General features: G+C 47.0%; 1 protein-coding gene and 1 pseudogene across 2 annotated transcripts in view; both read left to right on the top strand.

The window, feature by feature from the left end:
• LOC144337285 (zinc finger protein 525-like) lies at positions 1 to 10654 on the top strand (annotated as a pseudogene). The gene is made up of 3 exons (XR_013410246.1): positions 1 to 127; positions 8015 to 8102; positions 10396 to 10654. The product of XR_013410246.1 is annotated as a zinc finger protein 525-like (transcript).
• Positions 1 to 14460, top strand: part of LOC720035 (uncharacterized) — a 33190-nt gene continuing 18730 nt past the window's right edge. The window contains 6 exon segments of the mRNA XM_077981292.1: positions 1 to 117; positions 950 to 4113; positions 8015 to 8102; positions 9882 to 10098; positions 10396 to 10522; positions 11631 to 11756. Coding sequence (XP_077837418.1) covers positions 11657 to 11756 — 100 coding nt within the window. The 5' untranslated portion in view covers positions 1 to 117; positions 950 to 4113; positions 8015 to 8102; ... (1 more) ...; positions 10396 to 10522; positions 11631 to 11656.

The following is a 14460-nucleotide window of genomic DNA, read 5'->3' as shown; positions in this document are numbered from 1 at the left end:
CTGTTTTATGTGTGCTTCCCAGGCCTCTGGTGCTGCTATACCGGAGACGCTGGGTCCCCACAGACCTGGAAATTGCGACCCCTCTTTCTCAACCTAGAGCAAACTTGAGACGTCCGGGTGAGAGTCCGTGAGTCCTTTCCTTTTGAGTTTAAAGTGGCCCCGAGTCAGGTCCTGTACTCGGTCTTTCTGCAGTGGGGTCGTTTAGACACCTCCTATCGCGGAATTTTCCTCTCAAAACCCTTCCTGACCCGTCCTCCCGCCTCGCGCTGTTTCAAATCCTCACCCGCGAGTTCGATTCCCGTCCTGGGCGCCTCCCAACGTCACTGTCGTCAGCTTCAGGAGCGCAGCGCCTCAACCCCAGTTCCCGGGAGGCCCCGTCCTCTGCCTGGTCCTAAGATCCTGCAGACGCCACCCCTGTCCGAAGGCGCCATCGCCCCCCACCTCCCTTCTCGTGCCGGCCCTGTTGCTCCCCAGTTCCAACTCCCGGAAAACGAATACATGCAATCCAGAAAGCACTCCACAGAGGGGAGTGGGCCCGAGCCAGCGTCTCCAGGGCCCCGTTTACAAAGTTTTATGGGGTCAAAGTATTTCTTTTGAGGTCCATATGGGCTACCCCTTATCTGGATAAAGGATTTGGCCCTTGGCCAACGAAATGCTGCGGTGAATTGGCCCGAGGCCAGAGCAGATGGGTGCCCTGTGCAGATGGAGGGTGTGGCCACTCCTGGGCTCTTTCCTTTCTATCTGAGACTTGCTGGAAGCGGGAGGGCGGTAGGGAGAGCGGCCTTTTATCCTTTGTTACTCCGGTGGGAAGATGGGGTTTTTCGTTTTTGTCTAGTTTTGGTAAGTTCGCGTTAATTGGTCTTAGATTCGCTGCCCCCAGATCCAGGACCCAGGTGTTTCCTATTTATTTTTTTTTTTAACTGGAGGTGGGTCTCACTCTGTTGCCCAGGCGGGAGAGCGGCCACAGGATAAAAGCTCACTGCATCGTCGACATCCTGGGCTCAAGGGATCCTGTCACCTCAGCCTCCGGAGTAGCTGGGACCACAGTCACGCGCCACCACACCGTGTTAATTTTTGTGTACTTGGTAGAGACGGGCTTTTGCCTTGTTGCTCAGGCTGGTCTCCAACTCCAGGGCTCAAGCGATCCAGCTGTATCCCCCTCCCAAAGTGCTGGGAGGACAGGCATGAGCCACCATGCCTGCCTTGTTTCTTAATTTAAAAAAAATAAAAATAAAAAAGGCCATGTGCAATGGCTCATACCTGTCATCCCAGCACTTTGGGAGGCCAAGGTGGGCAGATCAACTGAGGTCAGGAGTTCAAGACCAGCCTAGCCAACATGGTGAAACCTTCTGTCAAATAAAATACAGAAATTAGCCAGGTGTGATGTCGGGCGCCTGTAATCCCAGCTACTCAGGAGGCTGAGGCAGGAAAATCCCTTGAACAGGGAGGGGGAGGTTGCAGTGAGACGAGATCATGCTGCTGCACTCCAGCCTGGGCAACAGCGAGACTCCATCTGAAAAAAATAAAATAACTACTTTTCAAATAAACTTTGGTAGAATCTTATGAGCTCACATCATTAATTTCCAACTCTGAGAGGTGTTCAAAATTTTCCTTTCACCCCAGATTTTATTAGATGTATATATTTTTAGCCATTTTAAAATAGTTTCTCTATGAAATTTGTTGTGTTCAGTTTACATAGAGGACTGCATGCTTTCTAGTCAGTATCATATATTGGAAACATTTACTAGTACCTGATAAATGATTTTAGGTTGTTTCTTTCTTTCTTACTGTTTTTTTTGAGATGAAGTCTCCCTTCTGCTCCCAGGCTGGAGTGTGATGGTACAATCTCCGGTCACTGCAACCTCCGCCTTTTGGGTTCAAGCTATTCTCCTGCCTCAGCCCCCGAGTAGCTGGTATTACAGGCGCCTGTCACCACGCCTGGCTAATTTTTGTATTTCTAGTGGAGATGGGGTTTCACCATGTTGGCCAGGCTGGTCTTGAACTCCTGACCTCAGGTGATCCGCCTGCCTCAGCCTCAGCAAATGCTGGGATTACAGGCGTGAGCCACCGCGCCTGGACAATTTTAGGTTGTTTCAATGTGTACTTTATAAAGCTATCAAGGACCTATTTGTTTGTTTGTTTGTTTTGAGATGGAGTTTTGCTCTTATTGCCCAGGCTGGAGTGCAATGGCGCGATCTTGGCTCACCACACCTTCTACCTCCCAGGTTCAAGTGATTCTCCTGCCTCAGGTTCCCGAGTTGCTGGGATTACAAACATGTGCCACTATGCCCTGCTGATTTTGTATTTCTAGTGGAGATGGGGTTTCTCCGTGTTTGTCAGGCTGGTCTCAAACTCCCAACCTCAGGTGATCCACCCACCTCAGCCTCCCAAAGTGCTGGGATTTAAGGTGTCAGCCACCGCGCCCAGACCCAGGACCTTTTTTCTTTACGCTAACATCAAAATTTAGTTCAAGTAGCCTATTATTCCATTTTCTTTCCTTATGTCATCTGATAAAATGGTGAGCTGTGAGCTTCTAAGTAAACATTTCCTTGAAGTTCCTCTGGTCGGTAATATTCCTTGCAGATGTTGAACGATGGGCTGGATTGTTTTGGAACCTTTTCCAGCAGAGCCCATGTGTTCATGAAGAAAACATTTCCTTACAGCTTATTTCTACCATTGCCTCTTTTTCAGTGTTTTTTGTTGTTGTTTTGGGTTTTTTTTTTTTTTTTTTTTTGAGATGGAATTTCACTCTTGTTACCCAGGCTGAAGTGCAACGGTCTCGGCTCACTGCAACCTCCGCCTCCCCAGTTCAAGTGATTCTCTTGCCTCGGCCTCCCTAGTAGCTGGGATTATAGGCTTGTGCCACCACGCCCAACTACTTTTGTATTTTTAGTAGCGACAGGGTTTTTCCATGTTGGTCAGGCTGGTCTCGAACTCCCTGCCTCAGGTGATCCACCCGCCTCGGCTTCCCAAAGTGCTGGGATTGCAGTCATGAGCCACTGCACCCCGCCATGTTTTTTTTTTTTTTTTTTTTTGAGATGGAGTCTCACTCTGTCACCCAGGCCGGAGTGCAGTGGCGTGATCTTGGTTCACTGCAACCTCTGCCTCCCGGGTTCCAATGATTCTCCTGCCTCAGCCTCTCGAGTAGCTGGGATTACAGGCATACACCACCATGCCCAGCTAATTTTTGTATTTTTAGGAGAAACCGGGTTTCACCATGAAGAACAGGATGGTCTCAATCTCCTGACCTCATGATCCGCCTGCCTCGGCCTCCCAAAGTGCTGGGATTACGGGCATGAGCCACCATACCTGGCCTCTGTCAGTGTTTTAAACACCTATAGCTATGTATTCACACTGGTGTTTATTTTTAATGTATTACTGTCATATTTCTGGGAAAATAATTACATGTTTAGGATTCATGCCATCAGAACCTTAGACATGGAGAGAGACATTTCTTTTGCTCAGGTATATAAAAGATAGTCCTGGAATTTTCTTTATTTTTTTTTTTGAGACAGTCTCGCTGTGTCACCCAGACTGGAGTACAGTGGGGCAATCTGGCTCACTGCAGCCTCTGCCTTCCATGTGCAAGCGCTTCTCTTGATTCAGCCTCCAGAGTACCTGGGACTACAGGAGCCAGCAACCACACCCAGCTCATCTTTGTATTTTTAGTAGAGACAAGGTTTCACGATATTGGCCAGACTGTTCTCTGAACTCTTGACCTCAAGTGATCTGCCCACCTCGGCCTCCCAAAGTCCTGGGATTACAGGTGTGAGCCACCTTGCCCGACCCCTCTTCACTAGTTTTTAATTTACTTAACGAATTCTGATTTTGAACCCATGTATTGAGTTTTTCCATTTAGTTACTGTATTTTTAGCCCGAGAGTCTCTGTGTAGTTCTTCATAATTTCTCTATGTTGGTTGACCTTCTCATTTTCTTCATGCATTACTTTTATGATTTCTCGAAGTTGTGTCTTAATTCAATGAGCTTCCAACTTTTTGGGAGGTAGAAGTGATGGGATCTCACTGTGTCCTCCAGGCCGGAGTGCAGTTGTGTGATCTTGGTTCACTTCAACCTCTGCTTTCCAGGCTCAAGCAATCCTCCCACCTCAGCCTGGTGAGTAGCTTTGGTTGTGTCCTCTCCAGGTTTTTGCTTATAGTGTCTGAACTGAAGTTAATTTAAGTGTGTGTGGATGTAATTTGAAGTATGTGCAGAAGTGCATTAATGGATAAGCCCGTGATTTTTTTTTTTTTTTTTTTTGAGACGGAGTCTCGCTCTGTCTCCCAGGCTGGAGTGCAGTGGCCGGATCTCAGCTCACTGCAAGCTCCGCCTCCCGGGTTTACGCCATTCTCCTGCCTCAGCCTCCCGAGTAGCTGGGACTACAGGCGCCCACCACCTTGCCTGGCTAGTTTTTTGTATTTTTTAGTAGCGAGGGGATTTCACCGTGTTAGCCAGGATGGTCTCAATCTCCTGACCTCGTGATCCACCTGTCTCGGCCTCCCAAAGTGCTGGGATTACAGGCTTGAGCCACCGCGCCCGGCCTGTATTTTTTTTTAGTAGAGATGGGGTTTCACCGTGTTAGCCAGGATAGTCTTGATCTCCTGACCTCGTGATCCGCCCGTCTCGGCCTCCCAAAGTGCTGGGATTACAGGCTTGAGCCACCGCTCCCGGCCGCCCGTGATTTTTTTTGTTGAGACAGTCTCACTTGGTCGACAGGCTGGAGTGCAGTGGTGCCATCTCACACCACTGCAACCTCTGACTCCAGAGTTCAAGGGATTCTTTTGCCTCAGCCTCCCAATAGCTGGGACAACAGGGGCATGCCAAAAAGCCCAGCTAACTTTTGTACTTGTAGTAGAGAGGGGGTTTCACCATGTTGACCAAAATTGTCTCAATATCTTGATCTCATGATCTGCCTACCTCACCCTCCCAAAGTGCTGGGATTGCAGGCGTGAGGTAATGCGTGTGGCCAAGCCCATGGTTTATGTAGAAAACACATCATTTGCTCTCTCTCTCTATATATATATATTATTATTATTTTGAGAAAGTCTTGCTCTGTTGCCCAGGCCCGCATTGGGGAGGTGCCCGGGGCCTGTCCTGCAACACAAGGTGTTCTTCCCTGCCCAGAGCCAGCCCCTGGAAAATGGGCTCCTCCGACATGCAGTTGTCCAAACCCTCCTGTGATTGTGTGGGCCAAAGAGATCAGGAGACAGAGAGAGAGCAGTAAAAAACCTGAGACAGAGAAAAGAATGAGAAAGGCCCATAAAAGATGGCAACATAGAAGATGGGTGAGGGATTTGCCAAGAGACAGCAAAAGTGGGGGAAAAAAAAAGCAGCAGGAGAAAAGCAACTGGAGAAATGTAGAGAAAATCTAGATGTACAGAGAGATGAAGAACAGCAAAGTGGGGAAAGGGGCAGCAAAGACGGAGGCTCATCAGGGTGAGGGAGAGGAGGGAGGGATTTGGAGCCAGGGCAGACAGAGCAGAGTGGTGCTGGTGGCAAGGAGAATGGAGGGAGAACCACAGCAGGGAGGACACCTGGGGATCTGGGGTGCCAGAGATTGGGGTCAGGGGGATATAACAGGGAAGAGAGAATTTAACAGGGAAAGCAGAGGAGGCACAAAGATGGGAGAAGAGGCAGAAATCTGTGGAGATTGAGGATGATCTAAAGATTGGGGAGCAGGAGCAACAAGAGGTTAAGTAAATTGTGGAGATGAAGCCTGGCTAATTTTTGTATTTTTAGTAGAGACAGGGTTTCACCATGTTGGCCAGGTTGGTCTCGAATTCCTGACCTCAGGCAATCCACCTGCCTCGACCTCCCAAAGTGCTGGGATTACAGGCTTGAGCCACCACATCTGGCCAGCCATGTTTTCTTGGTTGAAAAAATTTGCTTATATCTTAGTTCTACAGCTGACCCTCTTTCCCTATTTTCTTTTTGGTTTTTGTTTGTTTGTTTGTTTGTTTGTTTGGGACACAGTTTTGCTCTTGTTGCCCAGGCTGGAGTGCAATGGCACGATCTTGGCTCCCCGCAACCTCCGCCTCCCAGGTTCAAGTGATTCTCCTGCCTCAGCCTTCCTGAGTAGCTGGGATTACAGCCATGTGCCACCATGCCTAGATAATTTTTGTATTTTTAGTAGAGATGGGGGTTTCTCCATATTGCTCAGGCTGGTCTTGAACGCCTGACCTCAGGTGATCTGTCCGCCTTGGACTCCCAAAGTGCTGTGATTACAGGCCTGAACCACCCTGCCGGGCCTCCCTGTTTTCAAGGTCAGTAGCTGTGTGTTTACAGTTCTGCATTTTATAAATGTTACTGTAATTTTCTTGTAAGGAAGAATTAAATGTTGAGAGTCCATAGCATCAGAACCTTGCAAAAGAAGTTTCTTTAGCCCAGGCATGTGAAAGATGCTTTTTCAAAGAGAGGAGTAATAAGACCAACCCTTTCCATTAGCCCTTCCAGGCCTCCATGTAAGAATTCAAGCACACCTTCTCACTCACCTCAGACCTTCTCAGGGTAACTTGGTGAATATGTCCCCACTCTGAGGATATCACAGCGAAATCTAAAGCAGTCATGTCAGTCTCTGGCAGGGAACCCTCCACCGGCTTCCCGTGTTCCCCAGGACAAAAGCCCAGCTCCTCACTGTGGCTCCACAGCCCTGTGTCCAGGGCCCCTGCCAGTGTCCAGCCTCCTCCTGGGAGCTTGGCCCCATCTCCTGAATCCCTCTGCCCCAGTCACATTTGCTTTTCTCTTTTCCCAAACATCAAAACCTTTCCTGTCTCAGGTCATTTCCCCTGCTCTTACTCTGTGTCCCTAAATGATCACAGCCCTCTGCCTTTCTGCTCCTTCAGGTCTAGGCTCAGAGCTGTCTCCCATGCCCTCCCACCCCAATCTAAAGTTCCCTCTGCCCATCAGTCTCTATCATGTTACTCAGGTTTTATTATCTCTTTATCACATCAGAAATACTTTTTTTTTTCTTTTCTTTTCTTTTTTTCTTTTTTCTCCTCAAACAGTCTCACTCTGTCCTCCAGGCTGTGAGTGCAGTCTTATGATCTTGGCTCACTGTGACTGCTGTCTCCTGGGTTCAAGTGATTCTTGTGCCGCAGCCTCCCAAGTAACTGAGATACAGGTGCCACCCGCCACCACACCTAGCTAATTTTTGTATTTGTAGCATTTTATTTTATTTTATTTTTTATTTTATTTTATTTTTATTTTAGTCTTACTCTGTCACCCAGGCTGGAGTGTAGTGGCCTGATCGCAACCCATTGCAACCTCCACCTCCCAGGTTCAAGTGATCCTCCAACCTCAGCATCCCGAGTAGCTGGGATTACAGATGCCCACCAAGCCCAGCTACTTTTTGTATTTTTAATAAGAGACAGGGTTTCACCATGTTGGCCAGGCTGGTCTAGAACTCCTGACCTCAAGTAATCCACCCACCTTGGCCTTCCAGAGTGCTAGCATTACAGGCATGAACCACCGCACCTGGCCCAATCTTTGTATTTTTAGTAGAGACAGGATTTCACCATGTTGGCCAGGCTGGTCTCGAACTCCTGAGCACAAATGATCCTCTCACCTCAGCCTCCTAAGTAGCTGGAACCACAGACACAGAGATGTGCACCACCAGACCTGGCTAAGTTTTTGTATTTTTGGTAGAGATGGCGTTTCACCATGTTTCCCAGGCTAGTCACAAACTCCTGAGCTCAAGGGATCTACCCACCTTGGTCTCCCAGGGTGCTGGGATGACAGGTGTGAGTCAGTGCACCCAGCCTCTGCATGGGGTTTGCTGAGGGCTGGGTCTGTGCCCTGAAGGGGAGCTCATTCCAGGCCAGCTCCCCACTGCTGCAGCGTGTGTGGGGGCTCCTCAGGAGGTGAGCGGGAGTTTTCCTGTAGGAGTTTATCGTCTCTGGGGCAGTGGGCAGCAGAGGAGACCATATTTCCCAGGGTGAGGTCTCCTTTGTATGTGTGGTTGTGTTACAGGGATGGGGCGTGTTGATTCTGAGCAATAAACAACATTTTTAACATTCAGGATTGATTTCTAAAGACTCTTGGTCCATGAGGAAGAAACCCGGAAGAGGAAGAGGAAAGCAGAGGAGTCAGGGATGGCTCCTCCTCAGGTGAGATGATATTCTCGGTGGATTGTTGTGTCTCCTTCCTTTCAGAAACGCTGGGCCTTGGAGTTGGGAATCTTCTCTGAGTCTGAAGCGTCCTGTCTGACAGGTTTGCTCACACTCACCCATGCCTTCCCTCAGTCCCTCTCATCTCGCTTGGATTCCATCTCTCATGACCCAGTGACATGAAGTTGGGAAGAGGCGGCACTGGGCATGGGCCTGGGAATGGCTCACACCAGACATGGATGGAGATGGGGTGAGGGTCCCGTGGTGTGAGTGCTGTTGGGCAGCAGGGCTTGTTCAGGGGCCACATCTGGATGTACTGTCAGCTCTCTGTGGACCAGGATTAGAGCAGCTGCCAATGGAAGTCACGTATTAATGTGCACAAAGTACGTGGTAAATTCTAGAAAAGGAGACCAATAATGAGAAATCTTTTCTGCAGTACATTTTTAGATAATTGAGTGAGTTACTGTGTTTCTGACTCAAAAAATTTTACTAATTAGAATGTAAAGTTCATACATAGATATGAATGATACAAGAATGATCCTATCATTATTTTAAGAATATGAAATCAACCTAAATAATAGCAGGAGATTCATTAAACCATTCTTAGCACATTAAGCTCATGAAGACAGTGGTGTCACTGTGGAGAGGCTCGTGAAACAGGTGTTTGTGGTAAAAATGGTTACAATTTTTCTCAAATATGGCAGTGGTACTTTGTTTTTTATCCTAGAGGATAAAGCCATATTCTTATTCCACCTATTATCTTTTTTTTTTTTTCTGAAACACAGTCTTGCTCTGTCACCCAGGCTAGAGTATAGTGGCATGATCTTGGCTTACTATACCCTCTGACTCACAGGTTCAAGCCATTCTCTATCCTCCAGGCCAGGCAGTTAAAAGGGTAATTGCTTCGTCTAGGATGAGGCATTTCCTGTTTCCTAGATCTGATGAGATTTCACCCACCACCAGCTGCCAAAGTATCCTTTTCTAGCAAGATGAGATTCCTTTTCAGTTAAACAAAACTTGCTTTTTTTTTTTTTTTTTTGAGACAGAGTCTGGCTTTGTCACCAGGCTGGAGTGCAGTGGCGCTATCTCAGCTCACTGCAACCTCTGCCTCCCGGGTTCAAGTAATTCTCCTGCCCCGCTTCCTGAGTAGCTGGGACTCCATGTGCACGCCACCACACCCAGCGAGTTTTTGTATTTTTAGTAGAGATGGGGTTTCACCATGTTGGCTAGGCTGGTCTCAAATTCCTGACCTTGTGATCCACCCGCCTCAGCCTCCCAAAGTGTTGGGATTACAGACATGAGCCACCGCGCCTGGCAAAACTTGCTACATTTTATATTTTTAAAACCTCTGTGTGTGTGTATATATGTATACACACACACATCCCTGCACATATACACACACATTTATACGTATGTACAAACATGTATACATTTTGAAAATCTTTTATATTTTGAAAATTTGGGACAAATGACAATCCTTTGTGTTAACATCTAATTTTTTTTGAGTCTGTGTAGGTTTTATTATTTTGTAAGCATTTACAAAATGGATTTTTGTGCTTTGACTAATTTTGTTTTCATGTATTTTATTTTATTTAGAGACAGGGTCTTGCTTTGTTGCCCACGCTGGAGTGCCCTGGTGTGATCGTAGCTCCCTGAAAACCTCCACCCTCAGGGTCAAGCCATCCTCCCACCTCAGCCTTCCAAGTAGTTGGGACCACAGGTGCCTGCCACCATACCTGGCTAATTTTCTTTTTTCTTTTTTTTTTTTTTTTTTTTGAGATGGAGTTTCTGTTGCCCAGGCTGGAGTACAGTGATGCAATCTGGGGTCACGGCAACCTCTGCCTCCCAGGATCAAGAGATTCTCCTGCCTCAGCCTCCCAGGTAGCTGGGATTACAGGCATGTGTCACTGCACCCAGCTGATCTTTAACTGTGGACATTGACATCTTTGAAGACATCACTTGTGCTGTGTCTCATCTAGATACTGAATGTCACTTGGTGTGTCCATAAAAATTTCAAACATTTGTATGAAAGGAGCTTTGCTTTGATATTTTATTCATTTCTTGTAGTTTTTACAAACATAAGAAATTCACACTGAGAGAATGTTATGGCCTCCTCAAAAATTATAATCAAATACCACTGGGAAGACATCATGTGGTGGAAAATCCCTTACTCGGATTTGTCAGAACATTCACTACAATTAAATCCACGCTTTCCCCTCTCTCCTCTTCTCATTTTCTGTAAAGATAAGAACTCCTCCCATAACCATTTCCTTAAAATGTGTTTTCATTCCAGGGTCTACTGACATTCAGGGATGTGGCCATAGAATTCTCTCAGGAGGAGTGGAAATGCCTGGACCCTGCTCAGAGGACTCTATACAGAGACGTGATGCTGGAGAATTATAGGAACCTGGTCTCCCTGGGTGAGGATAACTTCCCTGCTGGGGATGTGCCCTTGTGTGTCTTTGCATTTTCTCTGGGTTCTCTTGGGAGCCCCATTCTTGCTTGACTAAAATGGAAGCCGTATTGAGTTTGAAGTGAAAAGCTTCATGATGTAGCATCTGGACTTTCACTGTCCCCTTTGTTTAAATGTTCTGTATTCTTCATGATACCTCAATGTGGGTTCCAGAACTAAAGTAGGGATAAAACCTTATGGCAAGCCGGGTGTGGTGGCTCACGCCTGTCATCCCATCACCTTGGGAGGCTGAGGCGTGTAGATCACTTCATGTCAGGAGTTTGAGACCAGCCTGGCCAACTTGGAGAAACCCAATCTCTACCAAAAATACAAAAATTAGCCAGATGTTGTGGTGCACACCTGTAATCCCAGCTCCTGGAAAGGCTGAGGAAAGAGAATCACCTGAACCCAGGAGGCCAAGGTTGCAGTGAGCCGAGAACACACCACTGCACTCCAGCCTGGTGACAGAGCAAGACTGTGTCTCAAAAGACAAAAACAAAACCTTATGGCTGACTTTAAAGATATCCAGTTCCCTGTTTGCTTCTCCTATACTTTTTTTTTTTTTTGAGACGGAGTCTCGCTCTGTCGCCCAAGCTGGAGTGCAGTGGCCGGATCTCAGCTCACTGCAAGCTCCGCCGCCCGGGTTCACGCCATTCTCCTGCCTCAGCCTCCCAAGTAGCTGGGACTACAGGCGCCCGCCACCTTGCCCGGCTAGCTTTTTGTATTTTTTTTTTTTAGTAGAGACGGGGTTTCACCGTGTTAGCCAGGATGGTCTCGATCTCCTGACCTCGTGATCCGCCCGTCTCGGCCTCCCAAAGTGCTGGGATTACAGGCTTGAGCCACCGCGCCCGGCCTGCTTCTCCTATACTTTCAATTCAGTAGTTCTTGGAAGAGAGCTCGATGTCCACGTATTACATATTACAATGCTCCTTCAGCATTCAGAAGGAGGCAGTCAGCGGAGCAATTAGTGAAATATTTTCCTACATCCATCTGTAATATCTTCTTTCCTACAGAAATATAGGGCTGGGACTCTAGAAAAGCTCCAGCACGTCATGGTCCTTTCTTTTTATAAGCAGGAGTCTCTTTCTGACCTGCTGTCTCCATGTTGGAGCAAGAGAAAGAGCCCTGGACCGTGGAGAGTGAAGTGAAAATAGCAAAAAAAAATCCAGCTGGGTGGGAATGTATTACAGGTGTAAAGGCAGGTAAGAGCTCAGATGGGCAGAGTGGAAGCTCCACCTTCCACTAGTGTGTGGGGAAACTCTGCAAGTGGGAGAATTCTGTGGGAAAAGGAAAGTTTCTATCCTGAGATCTCTGAAGGGACATCTTTCTTTGCTCCCACATATCGCTCTGCTCTTTCCTTATTTATTTCTTTTCTTTTCTTTCTTTCTTTCTTTATGACAGCGTCACTCTTTCGCCCAGGCTACAGTGCAGTGGAACGATCTTGGCTAACTGCAGCCTCCACCTTTCGGGCTCAAAGGATTTTTGTGCCTCAGCTTTCTTGGAAGCTGGGACTGCAGTTGCTCACCAACATGCCCAGCTAATTTTTGTGTTTTTAGTACAGAAGGGATTTCACCATGTTGGTCAGGCTGGTCTCAAACCCCTGATCTCAAGTGATTCACCTGCCGCAGATTCCCAAAACTCTGGGATTATAGGCGCGAGCCGCCATGCCCAACCATTGCTATTATTTTAAATAGTTTTGTCTTTTAGTTCTTAGTAAACATATAAGTGGTTGAAGCAGGATTCCAGGGTAAATATAACAACCACGTTAGTGTCCATTCCTTTCAGTATGCAGAAGTGAAGTGTGTTGTATTGATATATGGGAAGAGGTTATTGTTGCAGGCATGTTAAACATCTTAAATTATAGCACAATAATGAAACTTAAAATTTCCATAACCTGGCCAGGTGCAGTGGCTGACACCTGTAATTCCAGCACTGGGATGCCGAGCTGGGCAGATGACCTGAGGTCAGGAGTTCAGAACCAGCCTGGGTAGCATGGTGAAACTTCGTCTCTACTAAATTTACAAAAATTACCCAGGTGCAGTGGTGGGCAGCTGTAATCCCAGCTACTCAGGAGGCTCAGGCAGGAGACTCGCTTGAACCCGGGAGGTGGAGGTTGCAGTGAGCCGAGATCGCACCATTGCACTCCAGCCGGGACACAGAGCGAGACTCTGTGTCCAAAAAAAAAAAAAAATTCCATAACCTGCAAAAACTATTTCTTCTCCAGCAGAACTTTTTAAATTTATGTCAGAGTTATTTTTGTGTATGTTGCATTTCTGTTAACATATATGTACAGTGTTTTTTCATACCTTTTCATTTTAAATAATATGAAAAAAAAGTTTAGTTATGAAGAAAAGGTATACTTATGCAAGTTTCTGTATCTGTCCTTTATTAGTTAGTTAATTTATGTGTTTATGAGACAGAGGTTTGCTCTTGTCATCTAGGCTGAAGTGCAATGCTGCAATCTCGACTCATCACAACCTCCACCTCCTGGGGTCAACCGATTCTCCTGCCTAAGCCTCTTGAGTAGCTGGGATTACAGGCATGCGCCACCACACCCAGCTAATTTTGTATTTTCAGTAGAGACAGGGTTTCTCCTTGTTGACCAGGCTGGTCTTGAACTTTTGACCCCAGGTGATCTGCCTGACTTGTCCTCCCAAAGTGCTGGGATTATAGGCGTGAACCACCACGCCCGGCCTACCTGTTTTTTTATTTACCTTTACTGGAGAGCTTTATATATGTTTGTGGGTTGGAGTTACTCTTTAGCTTTCTGTCATTTTTTTTTTTTTTTGTCATTGAGACACAGTCTCAGTTTGTCACTCAGGCTAAAGTGCAGTGCTGTGATCTTGGGTCACTGCAACCTCCACTTCCCAGGTTCAAGCGATTCTCCTGCCTCAGCCTCCCAAGTAGCTGGGACTATAGGGGAGTGCCAACATTCCAGGCTAATTTTTGTATTTTTTTTTAGCAGAGATGGGGTTTCACCTTGTTAGCTGGGATGGTCTTGATCTCCTGACCTCATGAATCTCGCACCTCACCCTCCCAAAATGCTGGGATTACCATGCCCTACCTGTCTCAAGGTTTTTAAAACATGTTAGTGCTATTAGATGGCTTCAAGTATTGCAAGATTTATAGTACAGACCCTAAACTTACTTTGTTTAATAAGATTTGTCAGCCTTCGGTGATGTTGATGAGATGCTGCTGTTCCTGTCTCAGTCATTTCACTGTCCTGTTAGAAATAGCTTAGACTGGCTGGCCACGGTGGCTCACGCCTCTAATCCTAGCACTTTGGAAGACCAAGGTGGGGAGATTGCTTGAGGTCAGGAGTTTGAGACCAGACTGGCCAACATGGTGAAACCTCGAATGTACTAAATGCCAAAAATGGGCCAGGCACACTGGCTCACACCTAAAATCCCAGCACTTTGGGAGGCTGAGACGGGTTGATCACTTGAGGTCAGTAGTTCGAGACAAGCCTGGCCAATATGGTGAAACCCCATCTCTACTAAAACTATAAAAATCAGCTGTGCATGGTGACATGCACCTATAATCCCAGCTACTTGGGAGACTGAGGCAGGAGAATCACCTCAACCTGTGAGGTGGATGTTGCTGTGAGCCGAGATCATGCCACTGCACTCCAGCCCGAGCGACAGCGTGAGACTCTGGGCTGAGGAGGGAGAATCACTTGAGGTAGGATAATCATGCCACTTACACTCCATCCTGGGTGACAGAGAAACTCGAACTGAAAAACGATGAAAAAGGAAGTAGCTTAAACTGGGAGGCTTAAGACAGAGACATTTATTTCTCATGAATTTGGAAAGTGGGAAATCCAAGAGCAAGGTGCCAGCCAAATTGGTTCCTGGTGAGAGCCTTCTTCATGGTTTAGCCCAGCCATCTCCCTGCTGTGTCCTAATA

Source organism: Macaca mulatta, chromosome 19, assembly GCF_049350105.2.
Source record: "Macaca mulatta isolate MMU2019108-1 chromosome 19, T2T-MMU8v2.0, whole genome shotgun sequence".
NCBI classification, from domain to species: Eukaryota; Metazoa; Chordata; class Mammalia; order Primates; family Cercopithecidae; genus Macaca; species Macaca mulatta.
Note: the sequence above shows the minus strand (reverse complement) of the source record. Positions and strands in the feature narration are given on the sequence as shown.